The sequence below is a fragment of the Cavia porcellus genome, unplaced genomic scaffold, assembly GCF_034190915.1.
Source record: "Cavia porcellus strain 051 isolate PalLab524CR breed Dunkin Hartley unplaced genomic scaffold, mCavPor4.1 scaffold_23, whole genome shotgun sequence".
Lineage (NCBI taxonomy): Eukaryota > Metazoa > Chordata > Mammalia > Rodentia > Caviidae > Cavia > Cavia porcellus.
This window is the reverse complement of record NW_026947506.1, coordinates 7324937-7352204: the sequence shown is the minus strand read 5'-3', so window position 1 is coordinate 7352204 and position 27268 is coordinate 7324937. Positions and strand designations below refer to the sequence as shown.

The following is a 27268-nucleotide window of genomic DNA, read 5'->3' as shown; positions in this document are numbered from 1 at the left end:
CCCTGCAGGCTGCAGGCTGGCCAGCTCGCAGGTCACAGGAAGGGGGACCAAAACACTGGCCAGGGGTGCTGGGGGTGGCCAGCCTTTTCCCTGGGCACCTGTGGGGCCACCTCAAGTGCTCCCCAGTGGAGGCAGGGTGCTGTGTGGTGAGAGTTCTGTCTCAGGCTGCCTGTGACCCCAGCTGACAAGTGCCAGCTGTGTCTCACCACGATCACTGTCCCGAGCTTGGCCCAGCACTACACACTGTTCCCAGGGCTCAGGAGCCCAGGCTGCCTGGGTCATTTCAGCTCGGTGCCCGGAGGAAGATGAGGTTCCCAAAGACCTGTGGTGTCCTCACCAGCAGGTGGCCAGATGTCCTGTTGTCTGCCTAGAGCAGATGCTGTGCGGTGGACCCTGCTGTGACCAAATCCCCACCCTCCTTATTTGGGAGGACAGGACAGAAGGGCCATGGCCCAAGCAGGTTTCCTGAGCCTGGACTGCCTCTGGAGGTCGAGGAGGGAGGAAGGCAGTAAAAGGGGGTGGGGGAGAGGACCCCAGAGCCACAGCAGCGGCCAGCAGCGGCCACTGGTAGGGCCTTGGGCCTGGCAATGCTCAGGCCTATTGAGAGGGAGGGAGGTGGGCATGAACGGGATGCCATGGATGAACGTAAGCACTTCGGTCCCTTTGATGGTGCATCTGACTACCATGCAGAGCTTGCGGGCCCCGGGGTGGCTCAGACAGAAGACAGAAGGGACCAGGCCCACTGGTGGGTGGAGCGGGCCACAGAGGCGGCTGTGGAGGTGGAAGCAGCACCCAGACGCAGCATGTCTAAGGGGGAGCAGATGGGTTCTGTGGGCTATGGGGTGCAAAAGGGAACACGTGTAACACGGGGCCGATGGTGTGGCCTGCAGGTGACGCCCCTAGGGTCACAGGGTAGCTGGAGCAGAGGCGCTCAGTGCCCTTTGAGCAAGCCAGGTTAGGGATCAAGAGCGGGACATGGTCATCCAGGGGTGGCAGAGAAGACCAGGAGGACCAGGACCCCAGCCAGCACAGCGGGGCAGAGAAGACCAGGAGGACCAGGACCCAGCCAGCACAGCAGGGCTCTGGGAAGAGGCAGGTGGTCCCGCTTTCTGACTGCGAGGCCTCCTCCAAGGCCTGTGCTCACTGCTGGGCTGCAGCTGTGTGGTCACTGGGGTCTGTCTCGTCACTGCCGTGGGGCTTATTACAGTCAGCTGGGTTCCTAGCTCCGGCCAGTGTGTGGTCCCAGGGGACAGGCAGAAGGACAGACATGTGCAGCATGGAATAAGCCGCAAGGCACAGGAGGGAAGGCCAGGGGAGAGTCCCCCACAATCCTCAGTGGGGCAAGTGACCTGGCAGGTGACAGGGCTGGTCCAGCAGCCCTGTGTTTCACCGAGGACTCCCCGAGGCCTCCATTCCCATCTCTGAGGGTGTGGGTCCTCAGGTGGCATTTCTGGCTCCCAGGGTGGGGTGGCCACTGGCTCACGGGCTCCTGTGGTGCAGGCAGGTCGCTCCCTGCCCCAGTGAATTCCCAGGGCTGCCCCTGCCAGGATGGTGCTTCCAGGGCTCTGAAACTGTGTCTTCTTGGTGTTCAAGCATCGAAGAGGGCAGTGCAGAGCTGCGGGGACAGCTGTCTCGGCTGGAGGAGGAGCTGGACCAGGAGCGGAAGAAGCACTCCATGCTGGAGATCAAGCTGCGGAACTCGGAGCGGGCGCGGGAGGACGCCGAGCGCCGGAACCAGCTGCTGCAGAAGGAGATGGAGGACTTCTTTTCCACACTGGGGAGCCTGACCGTCGGGAGCCCAGGCGCCAGAGTCCCCAAGTGAAAGGACCAGAGGGTGCACTAGCACAGAGACTGATCCGCGCCCCCCCCCCCCTCCGTGGGACTTTGGGGACCCCCACACCCAGGCAGGATCTGCTGCTGCTCCCTCCAAGACTGCTCAGGGTTGGGATAGACGGCAACTAGAGCGGCTTTTAATCTCCAAACCAGGCTCTGGGAGCAGCCCGCCCACAGTGCCCAGGGCCGCGAGCTGTGCCCAGGAGCCATCCTGCTCTTCATTAAATGCGCGCTGACAGCACGGTGCATCCTCTTGCTTCGTTCTTTGGCTGTGCCAAGTGGGGTTCACCAAGTAGGGTCTCAAAGTGCTGGGGGTCCTGGGGTGGGGACCCGGCTCCACAAGGAGCTCCAGCCTGGACTCCAACACCCCGTCCCCCAGGCCGCCCTGTCCTCTACCCCGTGCTCCCTGTCGGCCTCTGCAGCTCGCTTCTGCCTGCGAGCGCAGCAGGGGTGGTCCTCCCCTGTCCACTCTCTATCCCTGGGGCACTCCAAAGACCTCAAGCCCCTGCCTCGGAGGCCCACAACACATGGCAGGCTGTGCAGGAGGAACTGGCTGGCACGCAGCAGGGAACGCGCTGCTGTCCTTCCCTGTGCTTGGCCAGTGTCCTTACACATCGCCTCCCGTCAGCTCCCAGCAGTAGCCAGGGTGGTTTTCGGGAGTGGCAGGCACAAAGCATCCCAGTTTCTACTGATGTCCCTTGGAGGTGTCATTCAGATCCAGACAGCCATTGCCCTGGAGTCAGGTCCGATGACCGAGAACACAGGCTGAAGCGCAGGACTGGCTGAGAGTGGCCCAGGCCCTGTGTCCTCCGCTGCCCATTGTGAAGGGCAGCCTCTGCCAAGCTCAGGCTGCCAGCTGGGCCTCCGTAGCCAGGGCTTTGTGGTTAGAGGAAACATCTGCCTCTGCCCTCGAGCTGTCTTGAGGATGGAGGCTCTGTCTGCCCCCATGTGAGGAGAAAGAGCAGCTCTGACCGCTCAGGACAGCTCAGCAGGACAGGAATTGGCCCTTCCTTCCTCATCAGGGGAAACCAGTGGTTTCCTCGTCACAATACTGGATCCTGCTGACCTGCATCTGGAGAGAAAAGTGCCACCAGGCAGTCAGCAGAGCAGAGCAGACTGGGGTCTCCTGTGGGCCCCGCAGGGGGAAAGGGAGCTCCTCCGTGTCAGCACTAACCCGGGCCCCGCAGCCAGTCCCAAATCCCTGACAGGCAATGGCAGTCGTGGGCCTCGCCCGCCCCCTGCTGGCCGGGTTAGGGCCTGCAGGCGCAGCTCTTGCCTGAAGGGCGGCTGGCACTATTGGTTCTGTTGCCCAGCTCTGCAGCCAGCTCTCTCCTCTCCCGCACATCTGGCTTCTGAGTGCAGAGCACGCTGGGCGCCTGTGCTGACCCCGGGTGGGCTTCTCACCTGGGGCCCTCACCCCCACCCACTGCTACGCGCCCAGTGCAGCTATGTTTACCTGTTCCCACTGTGGGCTCTAGCTGCTACTGTGTTGGCAGCATTTCAGTAACCTGCAGAATTGTGACTGAGCAGATTCTTTGAAAACCTGATGGGGTGCTTTAGACTCAGCAAAGCAAGTTACTAAAAAGTTTGTCAAGTACAGATTTGTCAATCATGCAATCACGGAAAAAGAGGAGTCTCTGCATAAACTTCCTCAAAAGTGTTTGAAATTTTGTTTGATTTTCAGCCAGAGGGTCTGGAAGATGTAGACATCTTATACAGAAAAGCTGAAAGGTTCCATGAAAAGCCTGGCGAGTGGCCAGGTGCAGTTGTGCTCACCTGGAATCCCAGCCACCTGGGAGCCCGAGGAAGGGGGCAAAGCCAGCCTGGGTGACTCAGTGGGACCTTCTTTCAAAGTCAAATAAGCAGGGCTGGGCTGGCTGTGGCTCAGTGGCAGAGCATTTGCTTTGCAAGTGCGAGGTCCTAGGTTTCAACCCCAGTACGAGGGAGGGCAGCCTGATAACATACTTTTTAAAAAAATTTGGCTGGCGATTTAGCTCAGCAGCCTAAGTGCCTGCCTTGCAAGCAGGCAGTCGTTGAGTTTGATCCCTGGTACTGATAAAAAGGAAAAAAAAAATTGGCGGGCCAGGGGTTTAGCTTAGCGGCATAAGCAGATGCCTTGCAAGAGCGACGTCATGAGTTTAATCCCTGGTACAAAAAAAAAAAAAAAAAAAAAAAAAAAAAAAAAAAATGGCCAGGTGTGGTGGCACACACCTCTAATCCTCCTGAGGCTGGAGGATTATTGCAAATTCCAGACCAGCCTGGGCTACAAAGTGAGCTCAAGTCCAGCCTGAACTGCATGGTGAGATCCTGTCTAAAAAAGACAAAAAAAAATTATATATAATTTTTAATATATATTTTATACATATATAATACAATTTTTTATATATATAAAATACAATTTTAAGGATGAGAGAAAGGGTGGGAAAGAGAAAGAGGAGGAGGGGGAGAGATGGGTCAGAAATGGGTCAGAAAGCTGGGTCAGAAATGAGCCAGGAAATTCGTTCCACACAGTAAAAGGGCTTGGGACAGAGCCCCCTACCCGTGGCTCTCCAGGCTGAGGGAGGGAGTGGCATCAGAAATGGCATCGTGTTTCTAGCACTCTCCCTCTGCTTTGGGGTCAGGACCCCACCCCGCTGGCCCCTTGTGTCCTGCACTCTGCGGAGGGACATGTGTGTCTCCTGTGAGCTTGCACCCCCCACACCCTGCTCCTGCGCCCAGGCCCACTGAGACCCACCCCCTGTGCAGGTGAAAGTCTTTCCCACCAGGCACACTGCTGCCCCTCGCATCTCCCACGCCTGGGGACACCGGATCTGTGGAGTCTCAGGGGTGCTGCAGTCTGATAAGCCATGATCACTCTGCAGGTTTGTCTTGCAGTGGGGAGCCCCAGGGGTTTTAAGGAGGGCGCTCCTCGGCGCTGTCCGGCCAGAGTCCTCAGGTCCCTTGCACACATGCCTGACTGGCTCCTCAGAAGTGCCAGTGACATTATTTACACGACCTCACAGCTGGGGCTGAAGGCCCAGGACCAGGTGCAACTAGGGAGCAGCTCCCCAGGGTGGCTGACCACAGGGCTGCATGCTGTTAGTCGTCCTGGGAAGATGCTAGCTGAGGGCTCCATCGGGCCCAGAGGAGGCTGGGCTAGGCCTGGTGGGCTCCAGGGTGAGGTCTGGGCGTGTCTAAGACGACCCAGAAGCTCTGCTTTGGGGCGGAGTCTGAGGCCACACGCAGCCCCTCTAGCCCCTGAAGTGCCACGTCAAAAGCACACAGCCCGGATCCCGCGTGCCTGCCCAGGGACCGCCCTGGGCAGCAGCAGCTGGCCAGGAGCGCCGGACAGAAGCATTCTCACCACCCCTCCCTGCTCCTCTGGACGTGTTCAGCTGGCTCTTGGCATCTGCCCAGTGCTCCAAGGGAACGGGGGCCGGGGGCCAGGTCACTCGGGGCTAGGTACGGGGTCTTCTGGCTCTGCTGCTCTTTAGGGATGGCAAGCATTCCAGATGTTAGGACATTTTTCCTTTCCAACATACCCAAAGGGGGAGGCAGCCTTTGGTTCCTATGAAGTGCCTAAGGACACAGCTGCCCTTCGGAGACAAGACAGAGCACAGCAGCTGGAAGGAAGCTCACGAGAACTCGGGGGTCACATGTCCAGCTGAGGACAGTGGGCGTCACAACAGCCGTGGACCTGCTGCGCTCTGGCCAGCGCTGACACTCAGCACAACCCCCGATCTCCTCTCAGACTTCCGATTCTCTGGCAATAAACAGACTCACGAGAGCAAAGCCACTTGGCATAACCAGAGCATGGCTCCGTGCCACTCTGGGCCTGTGGCCTGCCGCTGACACTCACAGAGCCACGGCGACCTCACAGTGGGCCGTGCATGTCCTGCTCAGGCTCCCCCTAGGGCAGAAAGCTCATGGCCAACGGTCCTGGGTATCTGCCTCCCCAGGCTGACAGGCTGGACCCTGAAGTCCCTGCCCAGGGGGCGGGCTCTTCTTCCAGGGCATCTAGGGGGGATCAGCTGCGGGTGGGCACACAGGACGCCCCCAAACCCCACATGGGGAAGGCAACACAGCCCATCCTGGCACTCAAGTGGTTGCGATAGACTCAGTGAAAAAGTGCACACGTGTGCACACGGCTGGCTGGCAGGAGACCCTGGGTCACACGCGTGCACTTTGCTCTGCAGTCCTGTTCCCTGAACCCTAACTCTTCAGCCTCACCCCACAACTTCCTCACGTGCCTCCCCTTCAGGAACACCCACCCTCTTCACCTTCAGTGTGGCCCTCACCTGTGCCCCGCCCCATGTCTCTCAGCAAGGTCCTCAGTCCCTGGTCCTCAGTCCCTGCTGCTGCCCTCCGCCCACTGGCCCTCACCGCCCGCCCGTCCCTGGCTCCCAGCAGCCAGTCACGGACGCCGTCACTGACAGTCAGGAGAGCAAGGGATGGGAACCTAAACCCAGGTGTAGCTCAAGCTACCTTTTAGTTTCCAGTCACATCCAAAGGGGTATCGGCAGAACCTCTAACAGCTGACACAGTGACCCACAAACCCTGAGAGCCACCCTTTATCTAAACTTATCGGTCCTTTTTCAGGAGGAACACTTTAACAAGCATCAATCGTTCTGTATTATGAATGGGTGGAAACCTTAAAACCAATCACAAGCCGGTTTATGCATAACCTGACAGGCCTGCTGGTGTCACTGGCTGGGCAGTGGAGGCCTCTCCAGTGGCCGAGGACCCAGCACCGGCTGAGCCAGCAGCAGCGCTCGGTGAAAAGCTGATGCTCCCTGCTCTTCAGGTCCCAGGAGGTCACCCAAGGCTGGCGGCCTCCCCCACTGCCCACCCTGAGCAGGAGACAGTGACTCTCCGAACCCTAAGCCCAAGTCCTCTGTGTGTCGGGAAGCAGACCCCGGGTGTAAACGCTTACTCCCGCCACGTGGCCTCAATAGCGGCTCCCCGTCACCAAACCCAGGGCCAAAGACGTTGAAGCCAAATTCCTGAAGTGTCTCCAGCAGTTTCCAACAGCAGAAAGCAAAATCAGCCTGGAAAGTAGGCGATGACGCGGACTCGCCCCATGAGACCCAACGCCAATCCAAGACGCCTTTCGTTACTGTGCGCGCCTCCTGGCAGGAACCCTACGTCATCTGGGAGAAGCTCTCACCAGTTTTCTTTTCAAAGAAAAAAACTAATTTCGGCATTTTCATACCACTTCTTTGTTTTTTATTTAAAATAGGTAACGAGTTGACATACGGGTAACACTGTTTACATTCCAGTGGCGCATGTTGGGGGACGGGCACGGATGATTAAACCCACGACGAGGAGTTCAGCATTCCCTACGAATCGCCCCACTCCGTTCGTCTAGCGGAGGGGGCGGATGGCACGCGGGGAAGGGGCGGGGAGGGGGGAGAAGTGGACGCCAACCTTACCGAGGCTGCCAGGTGCAAGGGCCCACCGACCCGGAGACCGCGATGAGGACGCAGATGTCACACCCAGGGAGACAGCTACTGCAGTTTAACTGTACCATTCGGCTATGAGATTAACAGCTTCTCAAAAATATACCAAATATTGGGCCTACAAAAGTAATTTATTTCTTCGTAAAATTTACTAAGATTTATTCCTTTTGTAAAATGTAAAGAATGGACTGATCACGAGCAGGTTTCTACTTACAAAAACAGACAGTAATAACGCTGACAAGCACGCCTAACAGTCTTCCAGGCTACACGGCGCGGAAGGGTTGACACGTGTCTCTAACCGATGCAGGGTCTGTATCTTACACTTACTGGTATTTCGCTATAAAGTATTCAGCGCACACTCCTAAGTCACACTCAGGGAAGATCTAACAGTAAGGGCAACAGCTTACTTGGGAAAGCATAGAAAATCAGTGTGAGGTAGTTCAATAAAACCTAGCTCAATTTTAAGTTGTTGTGAGAGCAGAACATTGTGCAATGCTAATCCACAGGTAATATTTTCCAGAAGTTTCTGTAATGCAGAGAGCCTAAATCAGAAATGGCTAGAAAGTGTGACTCCTACTGCACTCTCCTGAGGAGCGCTTCACTAAGACAGGACTTTGATTTTTATTGAGACAAAAGCCTTGTTCTGCAATTCAGGCTGGCCTAGAACTTGCAGCAGTCCTCCTGCCTCAGCCTCCCGAGTGCTGGGATTACAGGCCAGCACAGGCGTGCGCCACCACGCCCGGCCTAGCAGTCACTGTGAAATTCATTAGGACTCGCCTTTTCCAATCTTACCCCAAACTACACATTTCACCTCAATGCCCTTTACCTTTTATCTTTCCCGATACTTGTTAAGAACAGATGAGTTTCCTCGGATGCAGGAAGAAGCTGAGGGATCGGCTGAAATGCCACACACTGCGCAGGGGCCAGACCCCAGGGGGCTGCCAGTGCTGGAAGGTGGTGCTCATTTGCTGCCTACTGGTGTGGGGACCTCGCTGGGGTCACGGGGCGTCATGCATCCACTCTACAGCTAACGTGCGACTAACGGACAACACACACACACACGAACTACCACAGTGCACTCCAGAAGAGGCTGTTTGTACCCCCGTGTTCTGCAGGCCAATGGCCGGACAGCCAGGTCTTCCCTTGGTGGCAGGCTGAGCCCCGGGAGCAGCTCTGCATGCCCCCTGCGGATTCCCTGTCTGACACTGGTGTCCTCCTTGCCGTCATCTGTGTGGACAGCACGGCGAGATCAGCAGGGAACAGAGCAACACCAAGGCTTCTGAGGGACGGCCGCTCTGCACGCCACCGACAGCTCCATACTGGCCCACGGGTGCACCCCGCAAGGTCCTCCTAGAGAGCCGCACTCCCGCCTCCGCTGGGAACGCACCGAGCGGCCTGCAGCTGAAGGCACGGTTCGGCGGGCAGCAGAAAGGAGCCAGCTGCTCTGCTTCTGTGCACTCCTGTCGGGCGCCCCCAACAGCACGACTCTGCTCCAAGCAGGTCAGAGAACCGTCACCAGGAAACAGGAGGCTCAGGGCCACTTTCCTAACAACAACGGGGAGTGGCCAATCTCGGGAACTTGCTGCCTGCCACTAGACAGTGGGAATGTCCACTGAGTGCACTGACAAGCCAGAATCAGAGGAGAAGTGGCTCAACACAAGTTATTTTCTGACATAAATACCTGTAATTAAAAAAATGTTTAAGATGCTTTAAGATTCTAAAAAAAAACCCAATGCCTGCTCAGCTTAACAGACTTACGAGGGCAAGCTGCACGTACAGAGTACTGTAAAAATCTAGGCAAGCAACATTTAAAAGACAGACTTTGCTTTTAGGATGTAATGTGCCTGGGATTCCACAGTAAGTACTAAGGGCGTTTCCTTGGAATTCGGCTGAGACGTGACAAGCGGCAAGTGGGAGCTGGCATTTACAGTCAACACGCCGGGTTTCCCGCGCTGTGCTGGCAGAGATGGCTTCTTAGCAACCAAACCAGAACCCCTTCTGAAAGCACGTCAGCTGTTAGTGTGCAACAGTGACACAGCCTACCCTTGAGAAAATAAAGCACATTCACTGTGAAACCAATACCAACGAAGACACACTCATGCTACAAGTTGGCTAAAACCATGCGTTCAATCCCATTTACACAACTCGAGGTGTTAAGAGTGTCAAGATGCTAATTTCCCTAATAAAATAAATGCACCATGTTGTGTGAGTAGAAAGGGATTGATGTACAGGCTGGGAGGCTGGAAACCATCACTCAAACCATCAGAAGCACACCTGCTATTTCAAAGTCTGTAAAAAAGGCTAACGTATTGTGTAGTCTTCCATGTGGCACACTGACAAGGACCAAAGGACTCAGAGGCAGCCTTTCCTTAACTGCACCCTAAAATGCCAAGCCACTCGCAGGCACCTGTCGCACTGCTCTTGCTCCCGCTGAGAACCCACCACTGCGTCAGCATGCACTTCCCAGTCCACTGCACAAAACCCCACGGTCCTGGGGCCACTACGGCACTGTGTTTCACAAACAATGAGCCAGCAAAGACACTTTACTCAGGAGACGGTCAGCTGCAGAGAAGCAGCTCTGCAGATACGCAATGTAAACAGGTAACACACTGTCAGCAGCAGCACCCTTCTGACACTGCCAATCCACATGCACAGCGCAGCTCACGCCGGAATCAGACTCAAACTAAATCACCACCACTGTGCCCACTCTGCTCAGCTCGGATGAACAGTCCTCAGAAAACGATCCCTACATATGGCTGTGTGTACTGTTTCAGATGAACGGGAGGCATATTGCTCATTGATACGTCACCTACGCAACCCTAGGGGGCTCCGGAACCCCTGACAGCTACTATGTGTAAGTGATCAGGCTACAGGTAGAGTAAAATGGCCAGAAGCACCACGAGAACTGGTGCTTAACTGAGTGACCTCCAAGAAACAGGAAACCAGAAGGTCCAAGGGCCGTAGGCTGCAGGCAAGGGAAAGACCGGACTCTATACCACTGCCAAGACCTACAGCCTGAGACTAACTCAGTGTGTACAAAAACAGGCTCATAGCTAGGAAGTGAACCGTCTGTTTATTTGCATTGAAATGTGTTATTCATGAAGTATCCTCTTGACTTTTATGTAATAATAAACTTGAGCATGCCACAAATCTGCAACATACACCGTGAGCCGGGACTTGCCTTCTGGTGGGCGGGTGGAGCCTGAGGAGGTGGTGCTGGTGCATGCCCAGGGGCTTCCCAGACACGCTCTGCACTGTGCTGCCTGCCGTCAGATGGCGGGCGGGCGCTGCTCAACTCAGGCAGGTCGCCTCCCTGTTCCTGTTACTAAGCTAGGGCCGGCAAGTAGCAAACACTGGAGGCCTCCCGACACGTTCATCAAAACAGTAGTGATTCCTGCATCTAACTGGCTACAGGTTATTTTCCCACACTCCTCTGGGTTAGTTCATTGATAAGCACATAACCCTGAAGGATAGCATCATGAACAAAACATCTGAAATAAACTCTAATAAAAAAACTATAAAAATCTTAAATAATTCATGATATAGGCAAGTCACCACATAATAGTTGTTTTGATAAACAAAATCTTACAAATTCAGTAAAAAAAATCAGCAGCATAAGGTAAAGCAAATATGCAAAAAATTTAAATCAAGATAAAATAATTAGGTTTACATTATACAGTTAATTACAGCAAAAAATACAATACAGTTTCGTTGCTGTTGTAAAACACAACTTAGGTTTTAAATTACATCACTTAAAATTAAAAAAAATAAACTACTTTACTACAAAATGAATTCTACAGTTTTTGAAAAATCACTCAAAAATAAGACCACTGAATTGTTCTCTAGCCGCCCCCCTCCCACCCCAGGCCCGAGTGGTCATCTGCAGCAGCCCAGAGGGCCGGCCGACGCCTCGAGACTGCTGTCGGTGTCCGAGGCCAAAGTCGGATCTGTGGACATCGAAGACACATCATTGACAGACGACGATGACGATGGATGCTGAGAGCCACTGGTCACTGCTGCACCTGTGCTATGAGAAACAGAACAGCAAGTCAGCTGCGGAGAGTCCCGGGCCGCGGGCCTGCGCCGTCCTGCCCCTCCGCAGTCACAGGGGTGGCTCTCTGGGGGCTCCCAACGACATCTGCAAGGACACTCACTCACCGGCACTGCCCAGGCAGCCGAGATGAGAACCTGAACATGTCCTGACCCCTGGAGTCCTGTCCTTGCCGGGGCCTTGTTTCTGAACTTAACAAGTTGAGCGTGGACGCCCGGTCACACCTGGATAACTAGTCTACCAGAAGCCCCGCCGTGGCCTGGGTGCGTGCTGCGCTTTCTGTGGCGAAGCTTTCCCAGAACCCAGCGACTGGACACTGCCATGCCACTGACCTACAGGAAGTACTCAGTGTTTCTTCTCACGACACAGGACAAGTTCGGACAACACTCCTGGGACATCCCGTTGTCCAGAAGAGGCCAACACAAAGAATACAATCGTTTTCAGTGGGGGGGAGGACCCACGTTCACCTGCCCCAGTTCACATGCCCTCCTGTGACTTGCTGGGGTAATCAGTGCACGTAGCCTAGCTATGGAAAACAGGTTTACTTATGTCAAATCCAAAAAACACCCGATACACACAGACGCAGATTTACTAGCCAGGTAGAGACCGAGGGCAAAGCAGCACCCAGCAATCACTTCCCAGGCTGCAAACACAGGAACGCCTGGCCCCGCCTTTCAGGGCGCCCAGCTGGGAAGGGCTGGGGCGGGGAGGCCCGAGTGCGCATGTGAAGGCCCCAGGAACCAACCAACCAACCAAACAAGGGTCATTACCAATCTGAATGACATGACGCAAGTGTACAAAAGTTCTCAAGGACACATTTACGGCACAGAAAGAACAGCATCCAACCAAGCACCGAACGGAACTGCCAAGGGTGAGGCTTAGGCACCCTGCCCAACGGGCTGCAATCCGGCTCTGCGCCCCGGTGCCTGCGCCCTCATCCTGTCTAGGCAGAGACCAGGGGCCCTCGAGCCTTCAGGCACAGCGGTGGCTGGCGGGGGGGGGGGGGGGGCAGGAAAGACAGCTACCAGGGACAGAGCGGCTGCGCCGGGAGCTACAGCAGGGAAGCACGAGGAGGAGCACAGGAGCACGGAGGACCTGCAGAAGGGCCCAGCGGGGTGCCTGCGCTCTGCGGCTGGGCTTCAGCGACAGCACAGGACCCCCGCTAGCTAATGCGGTCTCTGCTGCCTCCCTGCGCAGCACACACGGCGGTCCTGCCACTAACTTTGGGCCAGAAATCTGCCACACGTGCCTCAGATACAGACCTCTTCTTCAGCACCTGTTTGCTTTACCAAAAATTTTAACCAGGTAAAAATGAACATTTAATATATTATAATGAGTCAACTTTTTAATCTGAAAATCTACCTACGAAAAAACAACCAACTGCATCCTCTAAGCTTGGAAGCAACTCACTGAATTCTTCAGTACATGGCAAGTGCTAGTGTAGACACTTTCCACCTCAGGAATCTGGGCCACTTCCTCCTTGGGCGAGTCCCCACATGCCCGTAGGCCAACTCACCTTACTGCCAAACTAAACCCCACACAGGGGTGACTGACCGGGAAAAGTGACCGTCGGAGATGGCCGCGCGGTTACCTGACACTTTAACAGACTGTTCTTTCCAGTTCTGCATGTAACCAAGAAATGAATATTTTTACAGGATTTTAACTAAAACTCTGCTTTTCAACCTAAAAGAGAATCCAGAATTCTGGAAACCTGAAGCTCTGTCCACAGACTTGACTTGTGACCGTAAGTATCATCTAGGATTCAAATCATTCACTTCCGAAGTAAGAAATACAATCCCTCTACTGCTGCCACGGGGTGGGTCCTGCACTCCCTCACACAGGTGACACACTCAGGACGTGTGCACTGCTCACAGGACGGCAGCCTGCCAGAGCAGGAACCTGGCCCACATCCCACCGCAGCCTCCAGGAAAAGCACCCCTTCCCACCCCCACACAGCAGCATGGACGGTACAGCCTTTTGTTACAGGGGAACTGCGAGGAAAGACCATTTCCAAAACCGCAAAGCCGTCAAAATCAATCGGTACTTTCAACAGGACCTGTATTATAGATTCGAAGACTGTGTTCCAGATCAAAGATTTAAAACAGAAAACGCTAATAAAATAAATTGAAAATGCCTAAGGAAGCCACCAAAATCCATCAAATGAGTATGTTTTTAACAGGAAAACATGGACATGTTAAACTATAGTTAAGACTTACCCAGGCTCAGTGGCACAAGCACCTTCTGGCAAGTATAAGGTCCTAACTTTGATTCCCGGTACAAAAAAAAAAAAAGCACCTTACCTATAAACAAAGTGCTAGGTATGATGTTCATTTTTTCTTAAAATATGGATGACTTTTAGAGGAATAAAATAGCATAGTTTTGCCCCAAATCATGACCTATCTCTTGAAATTCTGCTTGGCCTTCAAAGCTGCACCCTAATTTAATGTTTCTGTAAAACCGCCCTAACCTCCAGAGCAGTGGCACCGAGCCTTTGAGAGCTTCAATAACACAAACGGTCCACTGCGTCGGCGGGCCACTGCGCGAGAGCCACTGAGCTCTCCGCTGCCGGCCAGAGGGCCAGGAACGCCGGGGAGCCACACACGCGAGGTTGCTGTCTTGGTCTCCACAGATGGCCCTACGTCACCTTTCCTGCACCTCAGTATCTGGGTCTGGGGGAATAAAGTACAGAACCCCCAGCGTCTGTCCTGAGGCCGGTCCTCAACAAGCACGCGACACTGGCCACCTCGCTTTCCCCGCCGACCTGCACACTTTCACGGGCCCCAAGAGCAAACTAAGATGAGCTTGTGATATAAGAGAATGCTCCACTCCCGCAGACCAGTTTGCTTAGGGAATAACCACTTCCTACTGGTAGTTGTAACGTCACTGCCACAAATCAAATCGACTGAGGTGGGAAAGACTACCTTGTATCCTATGTATTACATTTTGCAGTGAAGTTTTTATTAGTCCAAAGTAAAAACTGCTAAAATCATAGTGAAGTGCAGAGGCTGCCAAAAAACAGATACACACTTGAGCATTTCCCACCCCTGGAGCAGCTCGTGTGAGTGAACCCGCTAAAGGTATCCTGTATTAATCTCATCATGTCTCAGTACGTAGTATTAAAATATTTATGTGACTTTTTCTTTTCCCCGATGTGTACTTTTTCTTTTCTTTCTTTTTTTTTTTTGTTCCCGGGATCGAACTCACCACCTCAAGCTCGCCAGGCAGGTGATCATATCGCTGAGCCACATCCCCGGCCCTACCTCTTCTTTTCTTTTTCACAGACTCTGTATACTGAATTTTGAGAAATTTCTTCTTTAAAGACAAGGCAGCAATGCTAGTGGAAAAGTTTTAAACTTCCGCCCTTCAGTGGAATGTGCGTATCAGCGAAAAGATCCCCATTTTATGCAGTCAGTTCCCACCACCTCGCTGCAGGCGCGCAGCTGGTAGCGCACTGAGGCTTTCAGATCTGAGCAGCCAGACTATAACCTGAGCACAAGCACCGTGGGTTCCAGGCACCCGTAAGCTGCAACCCCAATCACGCCAATGTGGTAACCAACCTAGAGGAGAGGGCTGCCCCCGGATAACTCCGTTCTTGGTTCTCTCCTCCAAGTCCATCACTTCCTTGTATATCAACTCTGAAAAAGAGATGGGCAAAAATCAGGTTTGCAAAGTCCGACAGCCACTCTTACAAGACACGCCTTATGCCAAACTCTTTATTAAACACACTCGGTACCTCCCGATATCGCCTTCCCATGCTTGGTGGTCCCCGCGTGTCAAGCTGAGATTCATGGGGGTCAATAACGATTCCTTGATCCTTAACCACAAGTTATACTGGAAGAAAGCAAATGCTCCTGAAGTTGACTTACGGCCAGCACTGGGCCTCAAAGCTGAAGAAGCTTTGTCTGCTTACACAGCAGACACCTGCGCGCGTCCACCCCAATGCACCACGGACGCCCCTTCATCCTGTCTCAGTCAGGCCTGAACCGTGGGTTGTCTGGTTCGCTTCCCCTCCCTGAGCCCTGGAGCACTGCAGGTGCGCAACCAGGCGTCTGCCACAAACATTTACTTCAGAGCCTGGGAGAGGTCGTGCATCGCAGTGGAACAGAAACAAAACTTGTAACAGAGGCGCGCAATTAGCTACGCTCCAGTCTGCCCGTGCAGCCAGCACCAGCGCTGTCATTGCCAGCACCTGGATTTGGTTCTCTGTGGCCTGAGGACCGTGGCGGGCCACACTGAGGACAGCTCTGACTGCGCAAAGTGCCGCCCCAAGGACGGCGAGCCTCGCGACCCTCAGGTCTCCCCCGAATGAATAACCTGTGGGGACCGCGACCTCACCCTTCCCCATCTCTGGTCACAGGGTCTTTGAGAATCACATAAAAGCAGTGAACTTCAACAAAAACACAGGAACCCAAAGCACTGCGTGGACTTTCAGTGTGCGCATGATTCCGGGAGCTGAACGTCTCACACAGACTTGCTGAGCACAGTCTGACAGCACCTCTGCTGGTCACTAGGTGACAGCGCATGGGTGTGCTGGAGCGAGCCGTCGGCCTGCTACGGTAACCCTGGCCCTCCGGGGCGGAAACACAAAGTCTGGCAGATGTTTACTTTTTCAAAGAACCAAAACAGAGGGAATGATAAATATTCTAGGTAAGATGATTTAAAACAAGAAAGAAAGAAAAAGTAACATCCCTCTGTGAACGGAGACAAAGACAGAAGAACCAAAACTAACAGCAGTGCCGACCGGGCGAACCCCTGCAGGCTCAGGTCTACTGTGGGCCGTGGGATGAGAACCGCCAGGGCAGTATTCCATGCCACTCTGTGCCCAAGCTACAGCCTTGGGGACGCGGTACACGCTCAGACATACTTGGCTTTCACATTGCCGTGTGCGGCAGCAACAGCCTGGGCCCACCTGAAAGGGGCCCCAAGAGGGAGCTGGATGGACTGAGACACAGGCCACAGCACAACACACACCAGCCACTAAACCCGGGAGGCAGCCAGGCGGCCCCGAGAGGCCCTCTGCAAGGTACACAACCGCATTAGCACAGCACATGGGAACAGTACACACAGTGTGCAGGGACTTGTGCTGATGCAAACACACCTGCAGAAACACAGACTGCGGAGAGGAAGGTCAGGGAACAGCCGCACTGCCCCACTTGGGAAGCGCTATCGGTCCTCCCCGATGTGCGCTGTCCCCTCAGCGTTTGAGCTGGCGGCCCACTGTGTTGCCTGGGCTGGCTCCAACTCACGAGCCTCCCACCTCAGTCTCCACATGAGCAGGCTACAGGTGTGCGACACTACACCAGCACAGAGACTAATTATGGAGACAGAAAACACAGCTGACGCAGGGGCACACAATCCTAGCTGCTCAGGAGGCCAGCGCAGGACTACCAAAAGACGGAGGCCGGTCGGGGCCACAGCGCAACATTCTGCTCCAAAATCCAACCTTGAAAAAAGGCCGGGCTGTTGCTCAGCGCCACAGCTCCTGTCTCACATGTGTGAGCGACTAGATTTAACCTCTAGGAAAAATAACGATGACGACAACAAAAATAAATTAAAAAGAAATGAATAAAATAACGCAGAAATATCATGAATTTCCCTAACATGAAGAACAAGGAACCCACAAAAGGCAGAAACTCTTGCAGTCCTCCAAGAAATCTGCAGTTACCTTTCCACTCTTCTATCGTGTGTTCCCTTTCATCTAGCTGCTTGTCAGGGATCTTTGGTGGTGGCTGAAAAACACGAGGGGTTGACAATTCGGTCAGTTTCCTGGAAGAGTATGTCAAGACTTACAAACACGCATCATTAAGCCAAGACGGATCAACGCTCAGCAAGTTCCTACACAGGCCAGTTCTGAAGACTCCTTCTATCGCTCAAAAGATAATGTTGACGTTTTTCCTTCCAACTTGTGAAGTTACTGTATTTTGTTTACTTCACAGAATTTTGCTATGCTGTGGGTCAAACAATTTGTTTTATAGCTAAGTCAGGACATCTTGCAGAGGTCTTTCCATCCCAGCCCCTCTAACCGGCTACCAAGGCAAGAGGGGACAGTGCAAGGCGGACAGGGCCCGGGCAGCACCTAGGCACACCTGGGGGCGGAGGTGCTCCTCTAGCAAAGGGAAAGGCACCACTATCGCAAGTCTGCGTTCGCATTTAAAATCAAAAGGGCCCTCCAAATTTCCTTCCGACCCTAAGAATGCAGCATGTCCTCCTAACGTTAGGAAAAGGACTCACGGCTTCCGCCTCGGAGGGGTCGTACCACACGTTGATGTAGGGGTGCTGGAGGGCCTCATCCACGGAGATCCTTTTAGACGCATCGATCACCAGCATCTTGGACAACAAATCCCTTGCCTGACTGGCTGCAAAAATAATGATGTTAAAGGACACACATTCATAGAGGGTCTCAAACACTATCAGCAATATTTAAGAACTCAATCATCGTTTATCTGTTTTATGTATCCATGCTTATGTTTTAAAAAGAACTGTTTGTAAACAATAAACACAGGTCACGTATATGATTAACAATATAAAATTAAAGGTAAATTCACTTTAAATGCCAAAACTTCACTTTGTCCAACTACTCAGAAATAATCGTGGCTTACAGCCTGTAACAACATACACGAAGCATTTCACATCTGCAAAAATTACCTTTCAGTTTGTTGTGCTCTGAGTCAGCCGGGAAAAGCACATCGGGGAAAAGCTTCTCAAAGCTGTAGCCAGCATATTTAGGCCTGTTTTCCACGTAAGTCCTTACTGTTGGCTGTAGTTTCTTCATGAACTCAGGACACGGTGTTCCAAGCTGTTCGATGACTTTATTCCACTGGTCAATATCTAACATCAAGTAGCTAAGAAAAATATTCTGGATCTAATGTTCAACACATCAGGCATATCCATATTAAACTTTAGGCGGACAGAAATGGTCAATAAATAAGCTTCACTAACCTTATTTATTGTGTGCATAACGTGTATATATGAATAATAATTTTACTATCAAATAGAAACCTAACCTCACAAATTCTGAATATAAATTATAAGTACCTCAAAGTCAAATTATCATTACTCCCACAGAGATCCTAGTCTGAACAGTATCTCACTCCAGCACACAAAACTTGCCCTTTCTCTACTGTATTAGTAAGAAAAAAATGTGGCTACATGTCCTACAGAATGAGAAATACTTTTATAACCTGTGTTGCTTTTGAAAGTTTTCTATACTAACATAACTAGTAGTAAAAAATGACTTGGATAAAATGGCATCTTCTTTTGCCATTTGCTTCTTTAGCTTAATAAAAAATTTCAAAGTTCTGAAATTTATAAAAATACTATTTCAGCAAGGTGTGAAGTCAGGATGTCCTGGTCTCACTCCTATCCTTACAGTCCAGGCTCTTGAGGACTCAGGCCAGAAGCCTCCCTGTGCCCCGTGGATACCTGCACGCTGCCTCCTACAGCAGTTCTAGATGGTACTTGCTGATAAATACACCACTTAACGTTAAGATAGTAGACAGGCGCTAACCCAAATCTAACCGTTACCATTCCAAGTGACTGCTGCTGAGATTTGCACATGAAACAGTCAGTTATGTTATGCTGGGTGATGGGATAACACTCAAGACACAAACACACGGACGTTAACGAGGAGGAGGCGGGAGGACAGCACAAGGAGGGCCAGCAGCCATAGGCGCTTCCGAGGCTCTTGCTGAGCCCCAGGACAGTCAAGTGTACGGCTGTTAGAAATCTTTAATGCAAGCCATGATCTTTTATTTAGGTTAAGTAAACCAGCTCAAAGCTAGCAAAAAAACTGTGGATAGTTACACTTGGGCACTTTTCACACATGAAACAGAAAGCAAAGTCTACGTCAAACTGTAGGTGGTATTTTGAAAGCGTAAATTAACAATACTTTACGTTAGGGAGTGACAAAATACATTACACCTGACCAAGTGGAAGTGCTGGCGTACATTTTGACCTTTAGAAACTACATTTTAGGCCAAAGACAAGGATACGATCTGTACCTGGGAACAAAACACCACCTTTGATCATTTCTCCCATGATGCACCCAACTGACCAAATGTCAACTGAAAACAAAATGCAATGACATTAACATAAAGATTTTGGCTAAAACAAAAAGAAAATATATAAACATTAAAAAAAAATCACGCACACCATGTATATTTTAAAACCATAAAAAGCGGTATAAATAAAGATGAGTGACAGTGCATGTGCTCTGACTAACAGCAGGGACTGTATGTCCTACTGCAGATGCAGCCTGCAAGTATTTCTGCCGTCTCAGCAACGTCTGAACCAGAACAGCTCCCACCTTCACATCTGTGTAGCAGCCTGTGTGTATGGTGTGGCATACTGCTTTCATCAGAGACAGGAGCTCACAACCACCTCACTAACCGATCTGCTGCAACAGCACAAGGATACAGTCCCTTCCTGGAAAGAGGATTTTGTGGCAAACCATTTCTCCCATAATGCACCCCACAGACCATAAATCCACTATATGTTTGCAGCACAAAAGAAGGAAAAGCAAAGCAAAAGATCAGTAAAATCAAAGAAGCATAATATGGCTACATTATATAAACAGTGTACAACATCACAAAATGAAAAAAGTGATTTTAATTTCTGCTAATGGAATAATTTAAAACAAAGTATTTTTGAAAAGCTCTTGTTCATAAAAGAAAATGTAAAGTGTGGCATTTAATTACATATCTAATTTTAAAGTGAGAGTTATGCACAGAAGTTGCATAAAATAAAAAACATTTCACAAGTGAGAATTTATAAAACACGAACGAGAACCAAACTCAAGCTTCATTAAAAAAAGTGTATGTATGGTCGTAGAATTATAAAAGTAAAACGTACTGTTCTGAAGCTCAGCTGTGCATTATACTCTCTCTTTAAGTTAAATAAAAGAAAAAAGCATGAGCAGAAATAGACCAGCACATTAAAATACTTAAGAGAAACAATGTGGCTACAGCAGTTACCAGGGGCAGGGGAAGCGAGCTTCTGGGAGACCTTCCCAGCGGACCCCGCCCGGCCTGAGTGCTCCATCTGTGCTGCGGTCAGTGACTGTCTCGGCAGCATCAGTCTACATTCCCCCCAACACCAAGTGCACTGGGAATGAAGGGGCGCCTTATGAAAACCCAGGAGCGGGGGCACTCAGTAATCAAAGAGGGGACAAATAGGGTGATTTAAAGGAAAAGGGACAGAAACTTGGGTCTGGGGCTTCGGTTTCTTTCTGTTTTCTTTCTGTGGTCCTGGGGATCAAACTCCTCACCTCACCCACCTCAGGTTTCTTTAGGGAGGAGCAAGGGCAGGGCTGGCTGGTAAGGAGCTACGCCCCTACCAGGCTGGAGCACGCTAGGGTGGTAACTGGGTCACCTTGCCAAGGTTGAAGCTTAACTCAGAGACCCAGCAGGGAGCCAGGGCCCTTACAGTGTGAACATCCTCATCCCGTGCAGAGGAAGGCAGGGAGACCTTGAGCTCCCCCAGGCCCTGCAGCAGGAGGGCCCGTGTGCACCGTAGGGGAGGAAGAGGTTTGCTTCTCCCCAGCTTCTGCTCTGGGGCTTTGCTGTCTTCTGCTGCCCTGGCACCATGCCGCGCTGCCTTGGAGCCGGCTGGTCGTGGACGGAAGCCTCCACACACTGAGCTGAACAAGCCTTTCCTTCCTCCATTTTGGGTGTCGAGTACTTTGTCTCAGCCACAAGAGAAGAGTAATCAAGGAAAGATTTGGGAAACTGAAGCCTGCATTTATAGTCCACTCCATCCTGAAAGGGGAACACCACTTCACGACACACTGGGTGCAAGTTTTGGAAATCCCAAGGAAATGAAGCTGCCTTCAAATGTAAACCATTTTGCCAGGCGTGGTGGTTCACGCCTGTTATCCCAGCACTCGGGAGGCTGAGGCAAGAGGATCCTTGCAAGTTCGAGACCAGCCTGGGCTATAAAGTGAGCTCAAGGCCGGCCTGAACTGCATATAGGGACCCTGCCTCAAAAAGACCAAAAAAAAAAAAGGAAACCATTTTATATTTATAGTATGATAACTTTCAAGGATGAAATTTTAGAGGGAAAGTTAATATTCGTAAGTAAGTTAACATTCATAAATAATATTCATAAATAATATTCATAAATAAGAGAATAATCTCCTTCAGTTTTCCTTTTTGGTAAACATCTATTAGTTGTAAGTTTACTTTTGTTTTTGTTTTTTTATAAATTGCATAGAAAATAGCAGACTAGCCAAGACATACCTTATGCCAGAAATCCTAAGAAAAACATAGTTTTAAATGAGATCTTGAAAGCTACAGATACGAGGAAAGATCTTTTCTGGATCAGGGAAGACTTCCTTGGACCTTAAGTTTGATTCATACACAAACTTAGGTTTAAAAGCACTTACTAATGGTGGCTTAAAATATACTCAACTCTTCCTGCATTTCTCAAAATGATCAGAAGTAGCCTGTGGTAAAAAAGAAAAACCAATCTGCTGCTCCAGCTGTGCGGGTGTCACTAAAGGGGAGCACTGGCAGGACCCTGCCAGCTAGCGTGTCTAGCATGAGCTCATGGGCTGTGGGTCAGACCCCTGGGGAAAGGGGGACGCAGTGTGAAGATCACATAATTCTTATCAGTGACAGGGCAGGACGCCAGCCGCGTGCGTGTGCCGGGTTTTCTTGGTGCTGACCTCTCGTAGGGAGCTGACCCCGGACCACGTTTATAGGACCCTGACCCTTCATGCAGTACCGTCATCCCCAGAAATGACAAGGTCAGCTTTGTGCTGGCCACTTGTGTCAGCACTCAAGGGACTTTCAAATTTAGGTGGAGACTAGAGAAGAGTGGGAGAGCATTCAAGCAAGAAGCAGATGCTGACCGTTCTCCTTGTAGCCCATGCCCAGGATGACCTCGGGCGCTCGGTAGTAGCGCGTCACTACGTAGGGCGTCATCATGAAGCTCGTGCCTGCAGTCCGAGCCAGCCCGAAGTCGAGGATCTTCAAAGTGCAGTCCGATTTTACCACTATATTACTGGGCTTTAAGTCCTTCAAAAAACAAAAGTAAAAGATTGCTGAGACATGTGTTTTGTAGCTCACAACTTATCCTGTCATGCTTTTTCACTATAGTAGCAGGGTAAAGATTCATCATAAACAGGCAAGCCTGAGAAATGTCGTTCTAAAAACACACAGACACAGTTACTAGAAAAGTCAGTCGCTGGGCGTGGTGGCATTTGCCTGGAATCCCGAGGCTGAGGCAGCAGGACTGAGGCAAGTCTGAGGCCAGGCTGGGCTACATACTGGACTCAAAGCTACCGATTTACACGGTGAGACCCTGTCTAAAAACAAACCAAAAAAAAAGTCAGTAGTGTTTTATTTCCTATAAACTACCACTAGCTAGAAATTTCTGATCAAATAGATCAGAGTAAAAGAGACCTGGGAAGGTATCTTAAGCTCAAATAAGAAACGCTATGATAAAACAGAGTCATAAGTTAGCATTTATTTGCACACCAAATGACCAGTATTTTAAAATTTGGTTTTAAATTCACAATATGTTTTACACACACATTACGAATGAAAAATGGGCCATCCACCCATCATGGCACACATTAGACGACCTTTTACACAGGCAGACACTCAGCTCCAAAGGACCAAGTAGTCATTGTCAATCTTTCCATTTTTGACTCCCCACATGAAATTTCAAAGAACTGCTCATAAGCTTTTCGTTTGCCTGCAGAGGTGCAACACCGTGACCCTGGTTCCACTGGTCTATATAATGACCTGCTCTTGACACTCCTGAGTAATATTTTATGAAGAACTGTCCGCCTGACCCAAGGGGGAAGGGCTCTGCGTGCGCCCACTCCCGGGAAGGCAGCAGTATAACCTCCACGGCTTCGTGACTGTGCTGGCTGGTGAACTCTGCTGTGCACGAAGGCGAGAGAAAGCCCAGCGCATCACCTGCACGGCCGAGCAGCACACACATCAGCACAAAAGGGAAAAGCTGGCCTGAAGCACGGGAGTTACTCTTGCAATGTCCACATCCAGAAAAGCATGTGTGACATCCTTAACATATTTCAATAGTCAACCATGGGTAAGTTTAGAAGATACATATAATCCAGCAGTTCTACGAAATTAAGCATCAAACACTAACAAGCAGAGTGAAAGAGACAATAAAATTTTCCCTTATTCCTGTTCTGTGAACACAGTATTTTGAGACATAATATTCCACTAATGTTTCCAGTGCAGCATCTCAGCAAAGCAACACTGCACGCTCAAGAACAAACGTTACAAGCCTTGACACTCCTGTAACGTCCGCTCACCGTGACTGCAGATCCTGGCTCTTTGTACTGGTGCATTTTAATTGGAAATAAGATCCCAACTTTAAACATTGTATTTTAGAAAATGAAGAGCCAACATAATTTTTTATAGAAATAAATTTCTTTTGCTAATAAAAAACTAGCAAAAAATGCCTCAGACATATGAAATTGTATTATATATAATCAATATATTTTCTACTGAACTAGTTACATAAGAAAATGTAATTTGGAGTTTTCACAAATTTGTGGCAGAGGGCACAAACATTCCATTTCTCCCCCACATTTTCCCAGTGTCAGTTAAGCAAAATCCTACAAGTGGGGGGTGGGGCACAGCGCTGGTGGCTGTTCCCTGCTTGGGCTCAGGAGAGCCCAGACAGTGACATGCAGGCAGCCTGAGCTGTGAAGCACCTGTCTCTTCCCCTGCTATGACCTGCACTGGGTGTGCAGCTAGGGAAACAAACCTCAGTCGTGTACGACCACCAGGAATGTGCAATTTCAGCCAAGCTCATGCATTCTAACCCAGGACTGATACTGTCAACATGGTCTTACTACGTGCTGAACAGCCTGAAAACCTGAAGTGTGAAGTGCTCCATAATCCAAATCCTTTTGAGTGCTGACGTGATACCCCCAAAATTTTGGATTTCAGACCATTTTTGATTTTCAGATTAGGGGTGTCCCACCAGTAAAGGCCATGCAAATATTTTCAAATGAGAAAACATTTGAGACCCGAACATCTGAATCACATCTGTCCCAAGCATTTCAGACAGCAGCTGTGTGGAGGGAAAGCTGACATCAGAGGAGGAAAAGTGATCCCAAGTACCAGCGGCGAAGCAGGAAACAGCTCCTGGAGCTGTCACCGCACAGCACACGGGAACGTGCCTGAGGCTCCAGAGCAGCAGTCGGTGACCGAAGGCCTGCCTGTCTGCGCAGGGAGCCGCGCACAGCGGGGGCCTTGCAGTGACCGCCCACTCCTAACCCGGACTTACGGGAACCGAGGGATGGAATACCTGGTTACTTTACTAAGAAAGTAATTCCAAAGCAACAGCGGATGGGGTGAATGTCGAACGTGGAGGAGAGAGCCACAACCAACTGTGCCCTCAAGACCTGCTGCAAGAGCAGAGGCTTTAGTTTATCACCCTAAACTTCAGGGCGGATCCAGGAATAAGAAGGCCTCCCAGCAAACGCCTGATGTACATGTCGCCATCCTGAGTCTTCCCACACCATCCGACCTAGACCAAGGTCACCACTGGAAACAGATCCTAGTACGTCTCTTACTAACTCAATCTCATTACATTAAGAAATTTCCTATAGTTGTACTTTATTTTTCATTAACGTATTCCAAAAAACAGAAGCAAATAACTTGCTAACTTCATCCAAGGCCAGCATTACTTTGACATCCGAAAAAATAAAAACTACAGACCTATATCACCACCGAACACCGAGGCCAAAATTCTCTGCAAACACTGGTGAAGCAATTTCAATCACATGTTAAAAGGATTATGTACCGTGACCACACATCACCCATCCCAGAAATGCAAGGGTATTTTAATATACAAAAATCACCTAGGCAAGGCAGCATAATTCCAGCTTGTAATTCCATCATTTGGGAGGCTGAGGCAGGAGGATCACCATGAGTTTGAGGTCCGCCTGAACTACATGTGAGTTCAAGGCCAGAATGAACTACATAGCAAAACTCTGTCTTAAAGCACAAAACAGCCCCTCCCCGAATCAAGCAATGCAATGTACCACATTTAATAATGAGCAAATGGAAAGAGAATGCAGTTGAGAAAGTCCAGCCACGTGCAGGCACACACATTGGTAATGCCAGAAACTCAGCAGGCTGAGCAGGAGGATTGCAAGTTCAAGCCCAGGCTGGGCAGCTTTGCAACTCGGCAAGATGCTGCCTCAAAATAAAAAATGAAAACATGATGGGATGTAGCTCAGCGTAGTCTCAGGGTTCAATCAACAGTACCAGAAAAACAGAAAAACTCAACTTTCTCTCATGACAAACATACTTCAGCTGGGAACAGCAAACGTAGTGAAGAATGGTCCCACTTGAGGCAAGGCCTGGCCTGTGTTCTCCTGTAAGGGGCGTGGCCCCTGAGCACCCTGCTTGGGAGGCTATCTCTGGCCACGGGACCGCTGACAGTGGGTCTGGGGGGGGCCTCTGGGGCTCGTCAATTCAACCTCACCAGAGAATGGAGACTAAAGCGTTAGCAGGCGCCTTGAGGGAGATGGGAATCTAAAGACCAACCAGGAAAGCAGTGTGACTGAGGCCAGATGAACCCTCTGCACACCAAAGCTCTGACGGTTTCCCTGCTGAGGCAGAGTCTGCACTGCACCCCGCCCCGTGGCTGGCAGTGCTCCTAAGGGCGGTGCTCTGCAGCTGGAGTGCTCTGTAGGCAGCCATGGTCCACAGCTGGAGTGCTCTGCAGGTGGCCCTGGTCCACAGCTGGAGTGCTCTGAGCACTGCCCTCCTGTCCCCGAGGAAGCTCCGCACGCCCTCATGAACGCTCCATGTCTGGACTTCTCCCACATTTTGCCTCGTAAGTTCCTCTCCTGTGTAAGTTCCAATTTGTACCCTTTCACTGCAGAACGATGAAGCACAGTGTTTCGGGGTCCTGTAATTCATTCTAATTAAAGACTGTGCCTTGAGGAGCTGGTCGGGACTGAACATGTAGCCAGCTGTCACACGGTAGGGTGAACCTGGGGACACCAGGCCCTGTGGCTGATGTGTTACTTATTAAGGGAGGACTGGTGAGATCTGCGTGCTCGGCTGTATAATGTGACGAACTCCAGTGAAAAGGGGAACTTTGGCAGCCCAGAAAAGCACATTTATGAAATCCTCATTGTGAATGCCACACTTTGTGGCTGCCACAGCCCAGCTATGGTTTTAGGGTCACATGCTAAAGCTTCGCTGCTAGCGTGGTACTGCTGAGACCTACCACCACCAGTAGTGCAGGGCAGTGAGGTCAGCGGGGCACCGCCCCGGCAGGAACCAAGGCTGGGCTGCAGCGAGCGAGCTCTCCGAAGAGCAGGCTGCTACAAAGCAAGGCCACCCCCAGGCCCAGGCCCAGGCCCCCCTGCACATGCCGGCTCCGCTTCTGTCTCTGCCACGTTATGACACAGTGGCCTTCATCGGAGGCCAGATGGAGACTGACTGTGGACTTTCAGCCTCTAAAACTGTAAGCTTCATAAACCTCTTCTCTTTATAAGTATGTGGCCTTGGGTATCTGGGTATAGAGCCAGAAAGCAGACGACTGCAACGGTAAAAATGGAAGGCTTTCCCTTGAAGATTAAAAAATAAGACGGATGTCAAACAAACAGACAGCCATGTTCACTACCTCTGGATTAACATTTTACTGGAAGTTCTAGCAGAGCAGTTAAGACTAAAAAAGGCATCCAACTGAACTGAAAGAAGTGAAAACTCAGGTGCAGAATCATACACAGAAACCACTAAAACTCGTCAGGAAGAGCTAAGAAACCTTGCAAAGTTGTGACACAAGCCAACACAGCAAATCAGTTGAGCTCCTACAAGCTGGCAGGATCGGAAAGGAAAGCAAGGACACAACTCCACGCACGATGACTCCTGGAGGAATCAAATGCTGGGAAATGAACTCAGGTGAGAGGTTGGGCCGCGACTGTGATCCCAGCACTCTGAGC

The 27268-nt window shown here is 50.9% G+C and overlaps 2 protein-coding genes across 15 annotated transcripts in view; one reads left to right on the top strand and one right to left on the bottom strand.

Moving 5' to 3' along the window:
* Arhgap22 (Rho GTPase activating protein 22) overlaps positions 1-2074 on the top strand; it is a 123975-nt gene extending 121901 nt beyond the window's left edge. For all 7 annotated transcript variants that reach the window (XM_063233751.1, XM_013148618.3, XM_013148617.3 and 4 more), the window contains one exon: positions 1594-2074. In XM_063233751.1, the coding sequence (XP_063089821.1) occupies positions 1594-1822 (229 nt within the window). In that variant the 3' untranslated portion in view covers positions 1823-2074. The remainder of the gene's footprint in view (positions 1-1593) is intronic.
* Positions 2075-7015: 4941 nt separating this feature from the next.
* Mapk8 (mitogen-activated protein kinase 8) overlaps positions 7016-27268 on the bottom strand; it is an 85960-nt gene continuing 65707 nt past the window's right edge. For 6 of the 8 annotated variants that reach the window (XM_063233756.1, XM_063233759.1, XM_063233757.1 and 3 more), the window contains 7 exons: positions 22172-22337; positions 19738-19809; positions 17968-18150; positions 17554-17678; positions 16988-17051; positions 14880-14957; positions 7016-11293 (listed from right to left, as the gene is read on the bottom strand). In XM_063233756.1, the coding sequence (XP_063089826.1) occupies positions 11148-11293; positions 14880-14957; positions 16988-17051; positions 17554-17678; positions 17968-18150; positions 19738-19809; positions 22172-22337 (834 nt within the window). In that variant the 3' untranslated portion in view covers positions 7016-11147. Of the gene's footprint in view, positions 11299-14879; positions 14958-16987; positions 17052-17553; positions 17679-17967; positions 18151-19313; positions 19386-19737; positions 19810-22171; positions 22338-27268 lie in introns of all 8 variants that reach the window. The other 2 variants (XM_063233755.1, XM_063233761.1) reach the window with 2 other exon arrangements.